General features: G+C 47.8%; 1 protein-coding gene across 5 annotated transcripts in view; it reads left to right on the top strand.

Annotated features, from left to right (window-relative positions):
- The window catches only part of ppp2r5ca (protein phosphatase 2, regulatory subunit B', gamma a), a 55,292-nt gene that overhangs the window by 18,500 nt on the left and 22,386 nt on the right, over positions 1–14,406 (top strand). Inside the window, exon 1 of one of the 5 annotated variants that reach the window (XM_064329516.1) lies at positions 9,000–9,214. The exons of 3 other annotated variants lie outside the window; for them this stretch is intronic. In XM_064329516.1, the coding sequence (XP_064185586.1) occupies positions 9,121–9,214 (94 nt within the window). In that variant the 5' untranslated portion in view covers positions 9,000–9,120. Of the gene's footprint in view, positions 1–8,999; positions 9,215–14,406 lie in introns of those variants that run through there. One more of the 5 variants, XM_064329532.1, reaches the window with a different exon arrangement.

Here is a 14,406-nt window from a genome sequence, read left to right as displayed (position 1 = left end):
TGAGAGAGAGCAGGCCTTTTTTTTTTTTTTTAAAAAAAGCTTTTTTAAATCTTGGCCCATTCATTTATTTTAATTGTCATAGGCATGGTTAATGGAGCGATACAGTTCGACTTAAGATTTGCATGTTGATTTATACTTGTGCAATTACCGCAACAATTTAACAAGCGTGGTGACAGTGAAGGCACTTCAGTTCGCCCACTGATATGACTTCCTGTATGCTGATGAGACCTTTCCCTTTCCCGTGGGTCTGTTTCTTTCATGTGAGGTCACAAATGGGACGAAGCCAAGTCGCGACGTATGGAACTTCCTATTTTTAATCCGGCAAACAACAGAAGGCTTACGATATTTGCTTGTTTCCCCCCCCCCCTGAAAGCGTGGTAGTGCTGCCGGATCAGTGGAAATAATGAGTTTCTGTCCTTTGCAGATGGGCAGACTGTGTTTGTCACACCGGTTCTTTCCTGCGTACCGACTCTAGTGCTCTTTCTCTAGTGCGCACTGCCATCTGTTGGTGGTAATTGAAGCTTCCTCAATCTGGACTGGCTGACAGAAATAGACGTTTGCCTTAGAATTTGCATAACAGACAGCTTTATCCGGAGCGATTTGCATAGCTCGTTCGCCCCGAACGCTCCGTTCACACAGCTGGAATGCTGAATGAATTCATGGCTTGAATAAGGCGGCAACAGCAGTGCCCCACTTAGGAGTCGAGCCTCGGTCTTATAACCAGTCTTAAGGGTGTACGGCAAGCCCCCAGAGCTACACATTGATATCAGTACGTCATTAATCATTACTATTGGTATTTTAACAGAACCTCATTTGGAATATTTCTTTCATTATCCTTGACTGTATCATAAATCATTCTGTCTCAGCATTCAGAGAAACCGAGGGACTGGGAAATACCCGTTAACCCTTAGGGTGTTTTATTATTGATAACCCCTGCATGCAGAACTACTGTATCTAAATAGAGCCCTGTGAGATTTTATTTAGCACAGCCCTGTATATGTCAGCCGACCCATTGTTTGTATTCCAGTAATGTCTGAGTAAACACTTTGTCTGGATTCAGTGACTTTAACAAGTGTGCTAGGCCACGAGAGACCAGGTACCCGAAACATGACAGCACTCGTTAACATAACAAAACTTTGTTCTAGTTAAAACCAAAAGAGTGGTCCACCTGGACCAAATGGTGGATTTCAGTTTTGTTTTATCAGAAGGGCCTGTTTAGGGTCCGAATGTTGCCCTGATCAGGAGTTTCCAAGTGACTTCAAGATGCATTTCCATCAATGACCGAATAAAACCTTATCCTTCTGGTACATACTGGCATACTGAGAGGTTTCATTTGTTTTGCACATCTTACAACTTATCTTTTGACCGCATTACAAAAATAACAATAGGTCAGCACTTTAAGACACAGGAACGTAAATCTGAGATGGACCTGGGCAGGGAGCAATTTGCTATCACAAAACAAAGTTTAAATGCATTTTAGGTTTATTTTAAGAAAATGGATGTACAATATGCAAGCAACATTTTTCCATTTTTACAGTATAATAATATCGTACCACAGTTTGATCTTTTAAAGGCATACAATGCAGGATTTCCAAATTGAAAATATTATAAAACAACCATGTTCAGGAAACAAATAGCTTTTCTGTCCAAAGAATTGTCCATCAGTTTTACTTGATGGACAATTAAATTATTTTTATTATTGTCTAATAAAATGCACCAAGCCTGACACACAAGTGTCAGCTGGCATAAGCACTGCGCTGTTATTCTTATGGGCCTGAGAAGAATGACAGCACGGTGCCAAATGGTGGACACCAGTTTTGTTTTACCTGAAGGGCCTGGTCAGGCCCTGAATGTTACCCTGATGATAAACCAGGCTGCAGGACTGATGCACGTGGGGCTTTTTAGTGGGACAGAAATACAGGCGAGCTAACTGCACTGAACAGGAAGGGAAAAAGGGTAGCCTTTGTTCGCCATTTGTTTTGTCACGGGTCACATGGCCCGGCTGCGGCCTGTAAAAGATGAGGGCCGGGCCAGAGGGACTTCCGTGCCCTTACCCGGCTCCTGGAAAACTCAGCCATTTTTTATTTACTCAAGTCTCTGTTCTCCTAGTACTCCCCGCTCAACGCCTCATTGTTCCTCCCTGGACAACAAACTGGACTTTTGTTTCCAAGAAAAGGGAATTCCCTTGGGGCGCGGGCACTTTGTTTAGAGAGGGTCATTGTTTTCTCCCCGATTCAGGCGCAGGAGAATGGCCTGAATGCCTTTTCGTATTTATTGGCCCTGCATTAATCTGCTGCGAAGCCACGGAACTGGCAAACCCAGCTCTGTCCCTTTGTTGCCGCCCCTGTGCCTGCCCCCCCTTAGCGAGCCGAGCAGCTTAGCAGCTCACCTTGTTGTGGAAACCACACAGGAATGAGAGGAGAAACCTGGCCGGCTCGCCAAAACCAGCGGCTGGCCCAGGCCCAGATCTGGCTGAAACGGCGAGCTGACACAATATTGCGCATGTGTCTGATTCCGTGGTAACGGGCGCCGAGCGGCGGTGCGGCTCGTACGTCAAAGCTGCCCGTCCGCGACGGCGACTTTTAAAAAAAAGGGGGGGGGGTGCGGCACACCTGAGGTTCAAACCGCAGCGCAAGCGGCGCACTTCTCCCCTCTCGCGAGCGAGGGCCGTTGGTATAGTCGGCAACCATGGCAACCTCCTTGCTGACGCTCCTTGGCGGTTGCCATGGACATGGAATGTAATGACACTGGGAGGGGAGGCGCTCTGCTTGCTAGCCGCGGCCTTCGGAGAGTACGTCAGCCCAGCCGCTTCACCTTTCTGACAGGTAGACCTGCAATCCACCGTAAATTATTTGACACGTAAACCCCCCCCCCCCCCCGCCTCACGAAACTACAGCCATTCCCCCCCCCCCCCCCCCATGTCAGGTTAGCTCAAGTTCCTTCAGAGCATGAATGGAATCTCAATGGGTGGGTTTGCCTGCGTGAAATGTGATGCCCCAAGACCCCGTCCTTGTTGCGTCACTCCAGACGGGATTACAGGAACATTAGCGCTGTAAAGCGCTGTCCTCGTCAGTCGTAATGTATAACGTGCGCTGGTCATTTTGGGCAGTGCGGTGTGAACACTGCAGGTGTGCTTGCTGGAACATTTCCATAGTACCCTCTGGAAATGTAGTTGACCTGAACTGAACCTTCTTTAAAATATCGGGCTGTCGAGACTCCCCGTCAAACGATAGCATTGTTAGCCGTCCCTGTTAAGCGCATCTGACAGGAAAATGAATAATGAGCATTCGTACGCTGTTCATCGGGGGCTCTTCAGTGCTCAAGTGTGAGGGTGACGCATCAAGTTTCCTGGTGACAGGCCGCAATAATTTTTTATTTTTTTATTTTCCTGTTCTCCCCCCTCCAGCATGCCGAGAAAGATGGGCTCTCGTAACCAGCCCAGCCGACGGCGCGGAGGCGAGCAGAGACCTTGCTCTGCGGTCGGCGTCGCAGCTCGCGAGCGTTTCGCCGCGGCTTCCTGTTCGCTCGCGCGTTCTTGGCCTCGGCGTCAGGCAGGCGCTCGTTTGCATCGTGCGCGCGGGTCCCACGCGCGGCGTTTGCATCGCGCGGCGAAGCTGCAGCTCGGGCCTGCGCTGAAACCCGGCTGACGCGTCTGCACTCCTCCCTCAGCTCCGTGACGCACGCTTCCTGCAGGTTTCTGACTCCACTCGAGCTGGCCGCGCTCTCGTCAGATACAGCTGAGCAAAGACGCGCTGCCGGGAGAGAAGCGAAACCGCACCTCGCTCTGCTGTTCTCGTCAAATGTTTTTTTAAATTCTCCCCTTCTCCTTAGCGACAGACCAAGTAACTGGAAAGTTAATTTCACGCCTGTTGTGACATTTTTTTTTCGAGTTTCGGTAAAGAATTTCGGCTGCCGGTAAATCCTGCTTTTCTTCACGCGCTGATGGTTTCTTATTCCAAACACTCTGCGTAAGTGGCACCCACCTCCCCCCTTTTCCCGCCATTTTGAATTCTCAGAAAGCAGAGCCGAGTCAAGCGGAGCGGCTCCGTTTTGCCGGCGTAGCCGTAGCGTCCGACGGCGTTGAGTGAGCTTCGCTGAGCGCGGCTGAAAGGCCTCACACTGACTCCGCTGTTTCCCGTCCTCTGGGTCGGCGGCTCACAGGCCAGCTGTGCCGAAGGCCGTCCCCGCGGCAGCTGTGCGCACGTACGCCACTGCACGCCGAGTGTTAGCGGCGAGCGTTAGCGGAGCAGCGAGGCCCAGGGCTCAGGGACGGGCTGCTTGGGAGTCTGCCTGATGGAGACGGTGACACGTTTTGTCATCGCGTGTAAAGTGGAAACTCTGAGCACGAGAGAGGCTTAAAGCAGGGGACCCAACCCTGGCCCTGGCGAGCCACAAATGTGCTTTTTATTTTACCTTATAATCTGCGTGCCGTTTTAGACCAAAGAGACCAGGTAGAGTTATATTAATTGTGTAATGATCTACTGTAATAGATCAGTACCTGGTTCAAATTGTTCGTCTCCAGTACCATGGTTGAGGAGTTGTGGTTTGAAATCATAAGCATCTTAAAGGACATAGGGTAAGGGGGTATGCTGAACAAGCAATTTCTGTCGACCATTACAACTCGCATACAGATATGAAAGTGTTTAATGTATTTGCCGTAGTGCATAACAGAATCCCTGACCAGTAAACTGCGTGTTCAGGTTTTGCCAGTGGTTTGGCTGGGAGCCCGAAGCTCTAAAATTGTATGGACAGCGTTAATGCTCTTTAAACTTGTGTCTCAGGCACTTCATCTGCAGTAATGGGAGCACGGTGAGCAGATCACTGGAGATGGGACAAGCTCATGTCATTTTATCCATGCTGAACATGCTTAGCTGTATAAACTGTAGAATATTGTTATATACACCTGCTGTTCAAGTGATGATTAACGTTGAGTCTTGAAATTCTACACAATACGATAAGGCTATAGTAGTAATTGCCTAATTGGGATTGGAGCATCTATATATATACGTCATGATACCATTGCTGCTTTCAGATACAATTAAGACTGATTTGAATCTGAATATGAATTAACATGTACATGCTTTTGCATCTTTCAGAAACAGTTAAGATGGATTTGTATCTGAATACAAATTCAAATGTACATATTCTTCAGCTGGTGTGGGAATCTTGTACTTGTCATTATGAAATATCAGGGGCAGTGGTTACTTCATGTCATTAGCCTCTGTTCCTATTGGCCCACGGAGTTCAGCAGTCATGTGCCAACTGTCACACAGACACATGACTACTTCTACAATTCGGGGCTAATTATGAGGTGTCCGTCATGGCAAAGTAATAAACCCGGTGCTTTTATTGGTAGGTGTGGAGGAAGGGGAACAAGGATGCATAAACGACTTCAAGCTGCATTTCCATTGATGACAGAGTGAAGCAATATCCTATTGGTACATTGCATACTGAGAGGTTTAGTTTGTATTGCACATCTTGCAACTTATCTTCAGATTACATTAGAAAAATAAGAGTAGGTGCCACTTAAAGATACAGGCAGAGAAACTGACAGTCTCAGATGGACCAGGGCAAGAGGCAAGTTTCTGTCAAAAAACAAAGTTTAATTGCATTTTTATTTTAAGAAACCGGTTGAATAAAATGTCCGTTACGTGATCAAAGCTTACAGTGACATTCTTCCATTTGTACAGTATAATAATACTGTAGCACTGCTTGATCCCTTTAAATCAGTTCTCCCCTCTCCAATGAAAAGCTGATTTACTTAGTGGACAACTTCATTTATTGAGTCATTGTCTAGTGCAATACTCTAAGTCTGACGTAAGTGTCAACAGAAAAGAAGCATTGTCATTCTTCTCATGGGTCTGATTAAGATGTAATTGAATGATGAACTGAAATGGCAGCCTTGATTTAAAAAAAAATACATTTTCTTATGATTGTATGATCCCTGTCTTGAAACAGAGACTGGTCTATTTTTGTGTCCTCAAAACAACTATTGATCAGCTGCAACTTGTTCAGAAAACAGCTGCACTTGTTTTAACTTGAACCATAAAAGACCACACATTACACCAGCACTCAGGTCATTACATTGGATGTCTGTGTATTTTCAATAGATTTTAAGTTTCTCTTGTTTGTTGTAGAGCAATGAATGGCCCAGCACCAGAATCTATAACTGGCCTTAATAAAACTCCAGCCCCAACATTACCTCAGATCTGCATGCGCCAGCTTTCTTTATGTTCCTATTGTACATTAAAAGCCTCCCTTCGTGTAGCTTTTATGAACATAAACTGTGGAAAACCCTACCCCAACAAACACGCCTTCTCATTTCTGTACGTCTATTGTGCAATGTTCCAGTGTTTATTGTTACTATATTGTATTACTTTATATAACTAATTTTATTTTTGGTGTGGGGTGGGGTGGGGAGAGTTGAATGTGTGTGTGTCTGTGAACCTCAAAGCTACAATTTGGAAATTCCCATGAAAAAATACCTTTATGTGATCATAATATTCTCCTTAAACCATCTGCATTACATCATCGGTATTAAGGTACATTTGGTCCATCAGTAAAGCTTCTTCCAGGGCGAGTTTAATATTCCAGATCGAAGGCGGATGAGGAAATCGGCCGATACTGACGAAAGAGAACGCACGTGAAAATGCTAGGCGCTCTGATTTATTGCTAGATGCCGTACCCTGTCGTAGCATATCACAGAGAATTTGGTTTAACGCACAGCGCTTGTTGCTTTCAGTACCGAGCTCATATTGTGTTTAAGCCAGGGAAATACACCCCGCAGTATATGAGCCACAACCCTTGGTTTGCATTGGAAGAGAAAGTGGGGAAAGCTGCCGCTGATTTGGAATCGGAATGCTGTAGTTGGCCAAGCCTCCCCGGCAGGAAGTGCTCCAGTCTGTAGGAAGGGCACTCACTCTGATATGTGGAGCCTGCAGTATAAGGAGGGTGTTATTCTGTGTTCCTCCTCAGAGATGCACCGATACTGTTATGTATAACATAATGCTTTGTCTGTTGATAAAAATATGCTGGCTAGAGGCTGCATGTTTAGTCCCTTGTTCTTTAGACAGTCATTTGAAGTTTAGGAAACTGCACTGTGGCTGTGTCTACAGGCAATGGTAATGTAAAAAAAGATTGCAGGTTACTTTCACAGCCTGGAGATGGCTGCAAATGTCAAGCACTCACTTGTGGGTGTATGAAGAGCATTTGAATAGAGAATTTAAACACTTGATTTGTGCTTTTACTTTAGAAGTGCAGTGTTCCAGCAAAGAAGGGTTCTGGCTGATCGGCAATGCTGTTGGATAAATTTTATTGGTTCTCGTACCCTTGGAACACAAGGCCAATGTCTGTCATTACTGAATGATGTTGAGTGACCATATTCACCCCATGTTAAATAATTCCTTGCCTGCAGAGAGAGGAGTGTCTTTTAAGATGGCCATGCCCCTGTCAAAGAGCACAAGTAATTTTCCAACGGTTTGAGGTTCATGACACTTATCTGTGTCTCATGGCTTTCTCAGGCTCCAGAGCTGGACCAAATTCAGTGTAGTGTGGAAGAATGATCTAGACATCACTATTTATGCTAGAAAAGGGGTGTCATATTCCTCCAGCAGAATTCCAGGTGATACTGGGAACTGGAATTTTGAAAACAGTTGCTGAACCCGGATGTTTTTTGTTATAGGCGGCTGTGGAAAAGAGGAAGTTGCCTTTCACATGAATGCTGAAATGAGAAATGAGCCGCTCTCAAGGCCTTACCTGACACTGCCGCCAGTGCTTTCCCATTCAAAGCTCATTCACCAATGCAAATGACATGTCTGAGCAGAACATGGCTTAGAGCACGGGTGTGTGGAGATGCTCTCTCATTAAGGTGAATGCCCACCCCTTCAGTTTAACCAGTGATATTTAAGAAAAATTTTAACCGCAGGCTTTGGAAGTGGATTTTGCAATACAATTAGCTCAATGGAAAACCTTTTTTTTTTTTGAAAATATAACCAAGTATTTGAACTTAAATTGCCTTTAACAAAAGCACAGCAGCAGAACGTTAATATGAATCCAGATAGTTCAGCTGTAACCTACAGAATTTCTTTTTTTTAGTGCTCAGTGTTTCCGAATGCGTCTGCAGTCTAGTTTTACGAGTGCTGAACCTTCCTCGTTGCGCCGTCGGGTTTCTGATCGGCATTTCCTCCTCCTCCTCCTCCTCCGGCGCTCCGCGAAGTTTGGCCGCCCTCCGCCCCGCCGCAGCTGCGCTGGACTCATAATAAACGCTTTCCTCTTCTCGCCTCTCCTTCGCCTTTTTCCAGCGGCCCAGAGGAAGTCCACCCGAATACAATCGTTTCATTACTCGCCTCTGGCGGGGCGTGGACCGCAGCGCAGGGACACGGCCGGGTGGTCCGCTTCGCACGGGCTGGAAGCCGACGTCCAGATGCCGGCCTTTACAGCTGCGGGCGGCTCTGGCGTTAACGCACGACGCGAAATCTGTTAAATCGATTCTGGGCGTGACAGACCTTGTGTGTGCGTGCGCGACTCTGGCGAAGTCTGCCCGCTCACACGCGTCCTCAAGCCCGTGTTTTGTGTCTGAGCTCCGTGCGCATGTTCGCAGACGGCTGCCGCAGCGTGCGTTATCGTTCACGCGTGCAGCGGCGCTGGATTTGCATAGCGCATCCGTTCCCGTTCGATGTTGTTAGTCCGAACAGCGCGCTTTGGAAATGCTTTTCTCGGGGGAACCGGCTGTTTGCGAGCAGAACTGGCTTTACCGACGTCGGCTTAAGAACACGTACTCTGTAACCTGAAAGAGGGAATTAATGCTTTTGTCAGCCCTGAGTAATAGGATGAGCCTTGCATAGTGTTCACAGTCACACATGAATGGAGGCAGGGCCCTAATCTGATTACATGTCCCGCCTCCCCAGCCCGCCCGGCCAATCGGCCGTCCCCTCCCCGAACAGCCCGCCGTGTCACTCCGTGCTGCCGCAGCCAGCCAACCGGCTCGCTCCTTTCCCCCCTGACATCACTAACTAGCTAGTTCCCTCCAGCAGCAAGGAGCTTCATTTTCTGATCTGTTTTTGTGCTAAAATGGAGGCTGGTTCCTTGCCTTAAGTGGATTGCCTTCCCAGTCGAGCATAGATGTTGACATGTAATACGGCCGGAAGCAGGATGGTCATGGATGCACCCAATTCTAACGGGCCTTTTCAGCCGGTGGCCCTTATGCATTTTAGAGGTGAGTTTCTGTCTCATTGTTAAGACGGGAGGAGGGGGGAGAGAGAGAGCGCTGCCAGTCGGACTGTGGACCTGCTTGTAGCCAGTCAGGACGGGGTTAATCTTTTCCGTCAGCGGGAATAGTGGCCGCGCTGGCGGCGTTTAGCGCGTTTGTGCCGCCGCTGCGAGAGCATGTCGGAGCGTTGCCTGCACCGCTCGGAGGGGGAGAGAGAGAGAGGGAGAGAGGGAGCGAGCGAGCGGGGGAGAGAAAAAGCTGGTTTTACTGCTCTCTGCCCTGACTTGCCCATCCCCCACCAGGCTCTGATGTCAAAGGAAGTGAAGTCACGGCCCAGGGAAGGGTGTTTTGTCTGTGTGTGTGTGTGTGTGTGTGAGAGAGAGAGGGGGTAGGGTACTCCAATTCTTGTCCTTGTTTTCTCTCTCTCTTGCTCTCTTGCTTGCGTGGTTTGTGTTACACTGAGTTCATCTGGGCACAAATTGCCCTGAGCAAGCAGACAGACACTGCAGCAGCAGATAGCAGACCTTTGTGTGTGTGTGTGTGTGTGTGTGTGTGTGTGTGTGTGTGTGTGTGTGTGTGTGTGTGTTTGCGTGTGTGTGTTCGTGTTTGTGTTTGTGTGTGTGTGTGCGCACGCACATGAAAGCTAAAGGATTGCACTGTTTGTTTCCCTCACTGAATCTCATAAATCGAACCCCTCCCCTCCTCTCTCTTTTCTTCTCCTTCGTCCGTCCCCAGTGGAGTGGTGGCTGTCACAGTGAAGGACATGGTCCTCTGTTCTCGTCTCACACTCGCTGTAACGCCACAGAGCCTCCATTTAGCCCGCAGCTTGAGGTGCGAGTCAGATTTGATCCCTGCAGAAATTCTGCTCCATGTGCTGAGATTGCAAAGGCTGCTTGGTTTAATTTGACTGAGCGCAAAGCAGATTTGAGCTGAGCGTGTCAGAACCAGCCATGAAGGCGCCTTCTGTACATATCAACAATCAGGCCTTATGCCGTGCTGGCTTTATGTCATAGCAGGACAAAGGGAGATTCCACTGCCTGTAAAACAATGAAGACCTCAAAATGGGCCAGACTTATTGTGCGCCAGGCATTAAGAATTAGAGTTGTGCGCTGAAGTGCGTGCCTCATGTTTTGGTTGTAGAATACGTTTCTATCTTTCGGATGTTGTGAAAGGCTTTTTGTAAGGTCAGCACAAATGCTACGTTACAGAACGTTCCGTGTTCTGCCAAAGTTCTCCGAAGCAGGAAGGAGGAGAGAAACCGGCGTCGCAGCAGAAGCCTAACATGGAAACGCCGTGACTAATTCCGTGCCGAAAGCCACGAGACTGCTATTTCTGGAGTCCGCTTCGGCGTGACGTCCAGACAATGTAAACAGCGCGGATACACACGCCGCGCACCGCTCGCATTATCCGCCTCGCTCAACCCATCCCGGAATATATACACGCGCGTACAGGAGCTTTATCGGCCTCACGTAACGGGACCGGTCCCGCCAGCAGAGGTGGCGGCGGCGGTGGGCGGGACATTGAGGCTGAGACCCCCGCCGCCCGGCCCCGCCACCCTCGCCAAACGCAACCAGCGAGCAACGAACGCGACGGCCGCTGCGTCATCCGTGGCCATGCAGAGCGGCCCAGAATGCTTTGCGGTTCCCTGTGCCCAATATATCTTGGCCAGTTTTCCTTGAATCCCTGTTAGCCTCACTGTGGAAGGCTGCCCCTGTGCCCAGTCCCCGCTCCTTCTCTTGTTCAGCCGTGTCCTTCTGTGCGGACATGTTGGTACACTTTGTGTCCTGTACCTTCTCGTATATTTTGTGCGTTGTGTGTAAACCGCGAAAGAAAGCAAGCCTGTTGCCTTCGTCTTCGGCAGGGCCCACTCTTTAACGTTCAAAGATTTTGTTTCTCGTTTTCAGTAATTTGGTGGGCCCCATGTACATTCCCAGTAATTTCTATGCTTGAATTTCGTTGCCAGATTTCAGGACTTGTGACATCAAGTGATATTTAAAGTGACATTTACCGAGTGACATTTGTATTTGAGTCATTAGCTACTCATCTTTATTCATCCACTTATCAAAAAGCAAACCTGCAGTTTGTGTTCATTGTACCGAAGTGCCCAGAAATGCAAGAGATTTGAGGAATAAGTTACTTTCCCAGCACTCTTCTTAGTCAGCTTTGACATAAAGTGTGACTATTGAAACAGGATCTGATCTGGTCTTTTTGTTCTAGAGTGTTGGTAACGGTCTGAGTGGCAGTGCGGTGTAGTAGCTGGGGAACTAGGCTCGTGATCACGAGATCACGGTGATGGCTGTGATCACCAGCTGGGCCGCTGCTGCTGCTGCTGTACTCCTGAGCAAGAGTAATATACCTGAGCCGCTGAAATATAATACGTGGTGAATGGACTGTATTTAAATATATGCATATTTATGGGCCTATGGTTGTGTGTGTACGTGTCTCGCTTTGGATTGGAGCATCTGCTTAATTCCATAATGTAATGTAGTGTAACACTGAACGGGCCACACCCACACCTCCGGTACTGATTGGCATTCAATATATTTTGTAGGTTTTGTAAAGTAGCTGGTCAGCTGTCGCTGTTGGATTTTTACTGCCTACTTGAACAGTGTTTTTTTTCAGCTGCTCTTTTCAGGTTTTCCATCAGGCAGCATCTTCCTCCCTTCTTTGTACATACAGCTTGAGGGCCAATGCAACAGGCACTCGTTTGCTGAGTCGTCCTCCAGTGGCTTGAGAACTTTTCAGTCAAGGCTGATCTTCACCTGAATACATCATGGCTCACTGCACTGAGCTGAATGGTCATATCCCTTTCTGGCATTTCAGCAGACCACTTCATATTTATACAGCTGGATATATACTGAAGCAGTGCAGGTTAAGTACATTGCTCAAGGGTACAATGGCAGTGTCCTACCAGGAATCGAACCTGTAGCCTTTAGGTTACAGACCAGTTACTTACCCGTTATACTACACTGCCAACTTTCACATTGGCTTACGGGAGAGAGAATGTTCCTCACGCACATGCACATTTTATTAATTAATGAACGGCAGTATAGATGCAGAAGGAACAATACTGCCATTGTGTGAAATGGCACTTAAGCACCATGTGCCATAGTGAAGGGGACAAACTGAAAGAGCAGGAGAGTGTGAACCCCAGTGAGCGTCCGTAATCTGAGGTTCATTAAGTCGTATATAGTGCTAGGAGAAGGGAAAGTCCAGGCTGACAGAGCCAAGATGGCGTCTTTCTGCGGTTTCACTCTGACAACATTATAGCTACTGACTCAGCTGTTGTGACAGTTGTGTCTAGGCCATATCTCGGCTGGAGAGCAAGTAAGCGGAAGAGCCGTGACCCGGTCCCCGAAGGGGCGGAGCTGTGAGGTGAATCCAGGTCACTGAACACTGAGGTCTGGCATAAGGGAAGGACACAGAAGACTGGATCAGGTGTTGAAGCAACAGCAGTTTTCATGTACCCTGTGCTTCTTTGAGGACTAGCTGGAACAGTTAGCCTCTTGTGGCCTGAGTGCAGGCTCTCGAAAGGTGCAGTGGGCTTGGCGTCCCCCGCAAAGCACTGATTTTGGACCCCTCGTCTGCATCATTAGTTTGTCATTGTGGAGCTGCATAGCAACAGTGGACGCTTTTCTGAATGTCCCGGCCTGATCGGGAGGCCCTCAGCCTCCTTCATCAGTAACGCCCTGAGTCAGAGGGCTATCAAACGGCCTCTTGTGTTTGCTTCCTTGTTCTCGCGTCGCAAGACTGAGTCATTGGATTTGGCACGCAGGCCAGCCTTGAACGACACGAGCGGCTTCAGTTCCTTGTGTTTCGTGACAGGTGCGAAAGCGAGACTCGAGTCGCTTCTCGGCAGGGTTGACGTCTCTTCCTCTGTCGCCCTAAGCTGGAACAAATGAGCGAGGAAGGGGCTTCAGTTCGGGTTTGAATTCCGGGCCTGAGGAAGATGGGTTTGTTTTCGGTTCAACCTGAGCACCGTACTGCCTCCCTCCCGCATTTGTTCCCTCATGGTTAGGGGTAGCGTGACCTCTCTGTCCAAGCTCAGGGAGTATTGCTTATTATAACGTACCTTTTGGTGACCCTCTAGTGCTGGCCTCTTCTGAACAGGAAAGTGTAGCTATTTTTATTTGGTCTGCACAGAGTGCACATCAGAATAAAGATGCGTATCCTGTGCTGTCAAATGGTTTCTGTTTTTATTTCACGTACCACAGCACAAACAAGTTAATGTGACAAAGGCTTGCTGTGCTCAGGGGGAAATGGTATATGCATGGCTGAATATATGCAAAATCCTTGTGAATATATCACATGTTTGAAACCAATTCAAATTGTGTTGTCTGTCACAGAAGATTGCTGTGATTGTAGAATGCCACCTGTGTCGCCATTCCACAATATCATGTACCTATACTGCGATTTTTAACTCTCAGGTAGCCATTCTGCAGTCCAAGATCTGTGCTATGATCCTAAAATGAGGTGGCTGAGGCTGTTTTGTGATTCTCGAATGTCAAGGCTCTATGCTGCCATTCTAGAATGTTCTGTAGACATGTTCTGAACTGAATTAAGTATGGAGAGAAGGGAGGGATGTGCCGTTTATGTTCTTTTTTTTAATGAAAAATTTTACTTTTTCTACCCATAGCAGAGACAGATCTGTTCGATCGTCTCTTAGATTTTTCTGACGACAGCCCTTTGTTTTTAACACTCGTGAGACGGAGCGGTGGTCCGTGATTTAGGGCTGGCCTCTTCGGTGTAATATTTGTCACTGCAAACTGTATTAAAATGATTTGCCGCACCCAAGGGCACCTATAGAGTATTTATGTTTCCTCACCATGACTCAGGACTGTGTCCCGGCAGCAGCAGCTGAGACTGCTGCGCTGCGCAGTGCATTCATATAGCGGTCAGTGCCGGGCTCAGGGTCTCCACTGAAACATGCTGAAACGCCAGCCTGGGAAAGTGGCTGAATTATGCTATCCGTCTTAGCGGCATATGGATATGGAGTTCTGGTTTCAGTGCTGCCAGAATCTCTTTTTTTTTCCTTTTTGCTTGACGCTGGATTGCAATCTAGGATGATTTCTGCACACACCTTGCATTACGGCAATTTTCATCAGAATCCAATAAGAGCTGCCTCAATTTTCTTCCAGCTGAAGGGGGAATATTCAGTTTTTGCTGAGAAAGAAATCTTTCACCAATATAATTCGCTT

The sequence above is a fragment of the Anguilla rostrata genome, chromosome 1 (assembly GCF_018555375.3).
Source record: "Anguilla rostrata isolate EN2019 chromosome 1, ASM1855537v3, whole genome shotgun sequence".
Lineage (NCBI taxonomy): Eukaryota > Metazoa > Chordata > Actinopteri > Anguilliformes > Anguillidae > Anguilla > Anguilla rostrata.
Note: the sequence above shows the minus strand (reverse complement) of the source record. Positions and strands in the feature narration are given on the sequence as shown.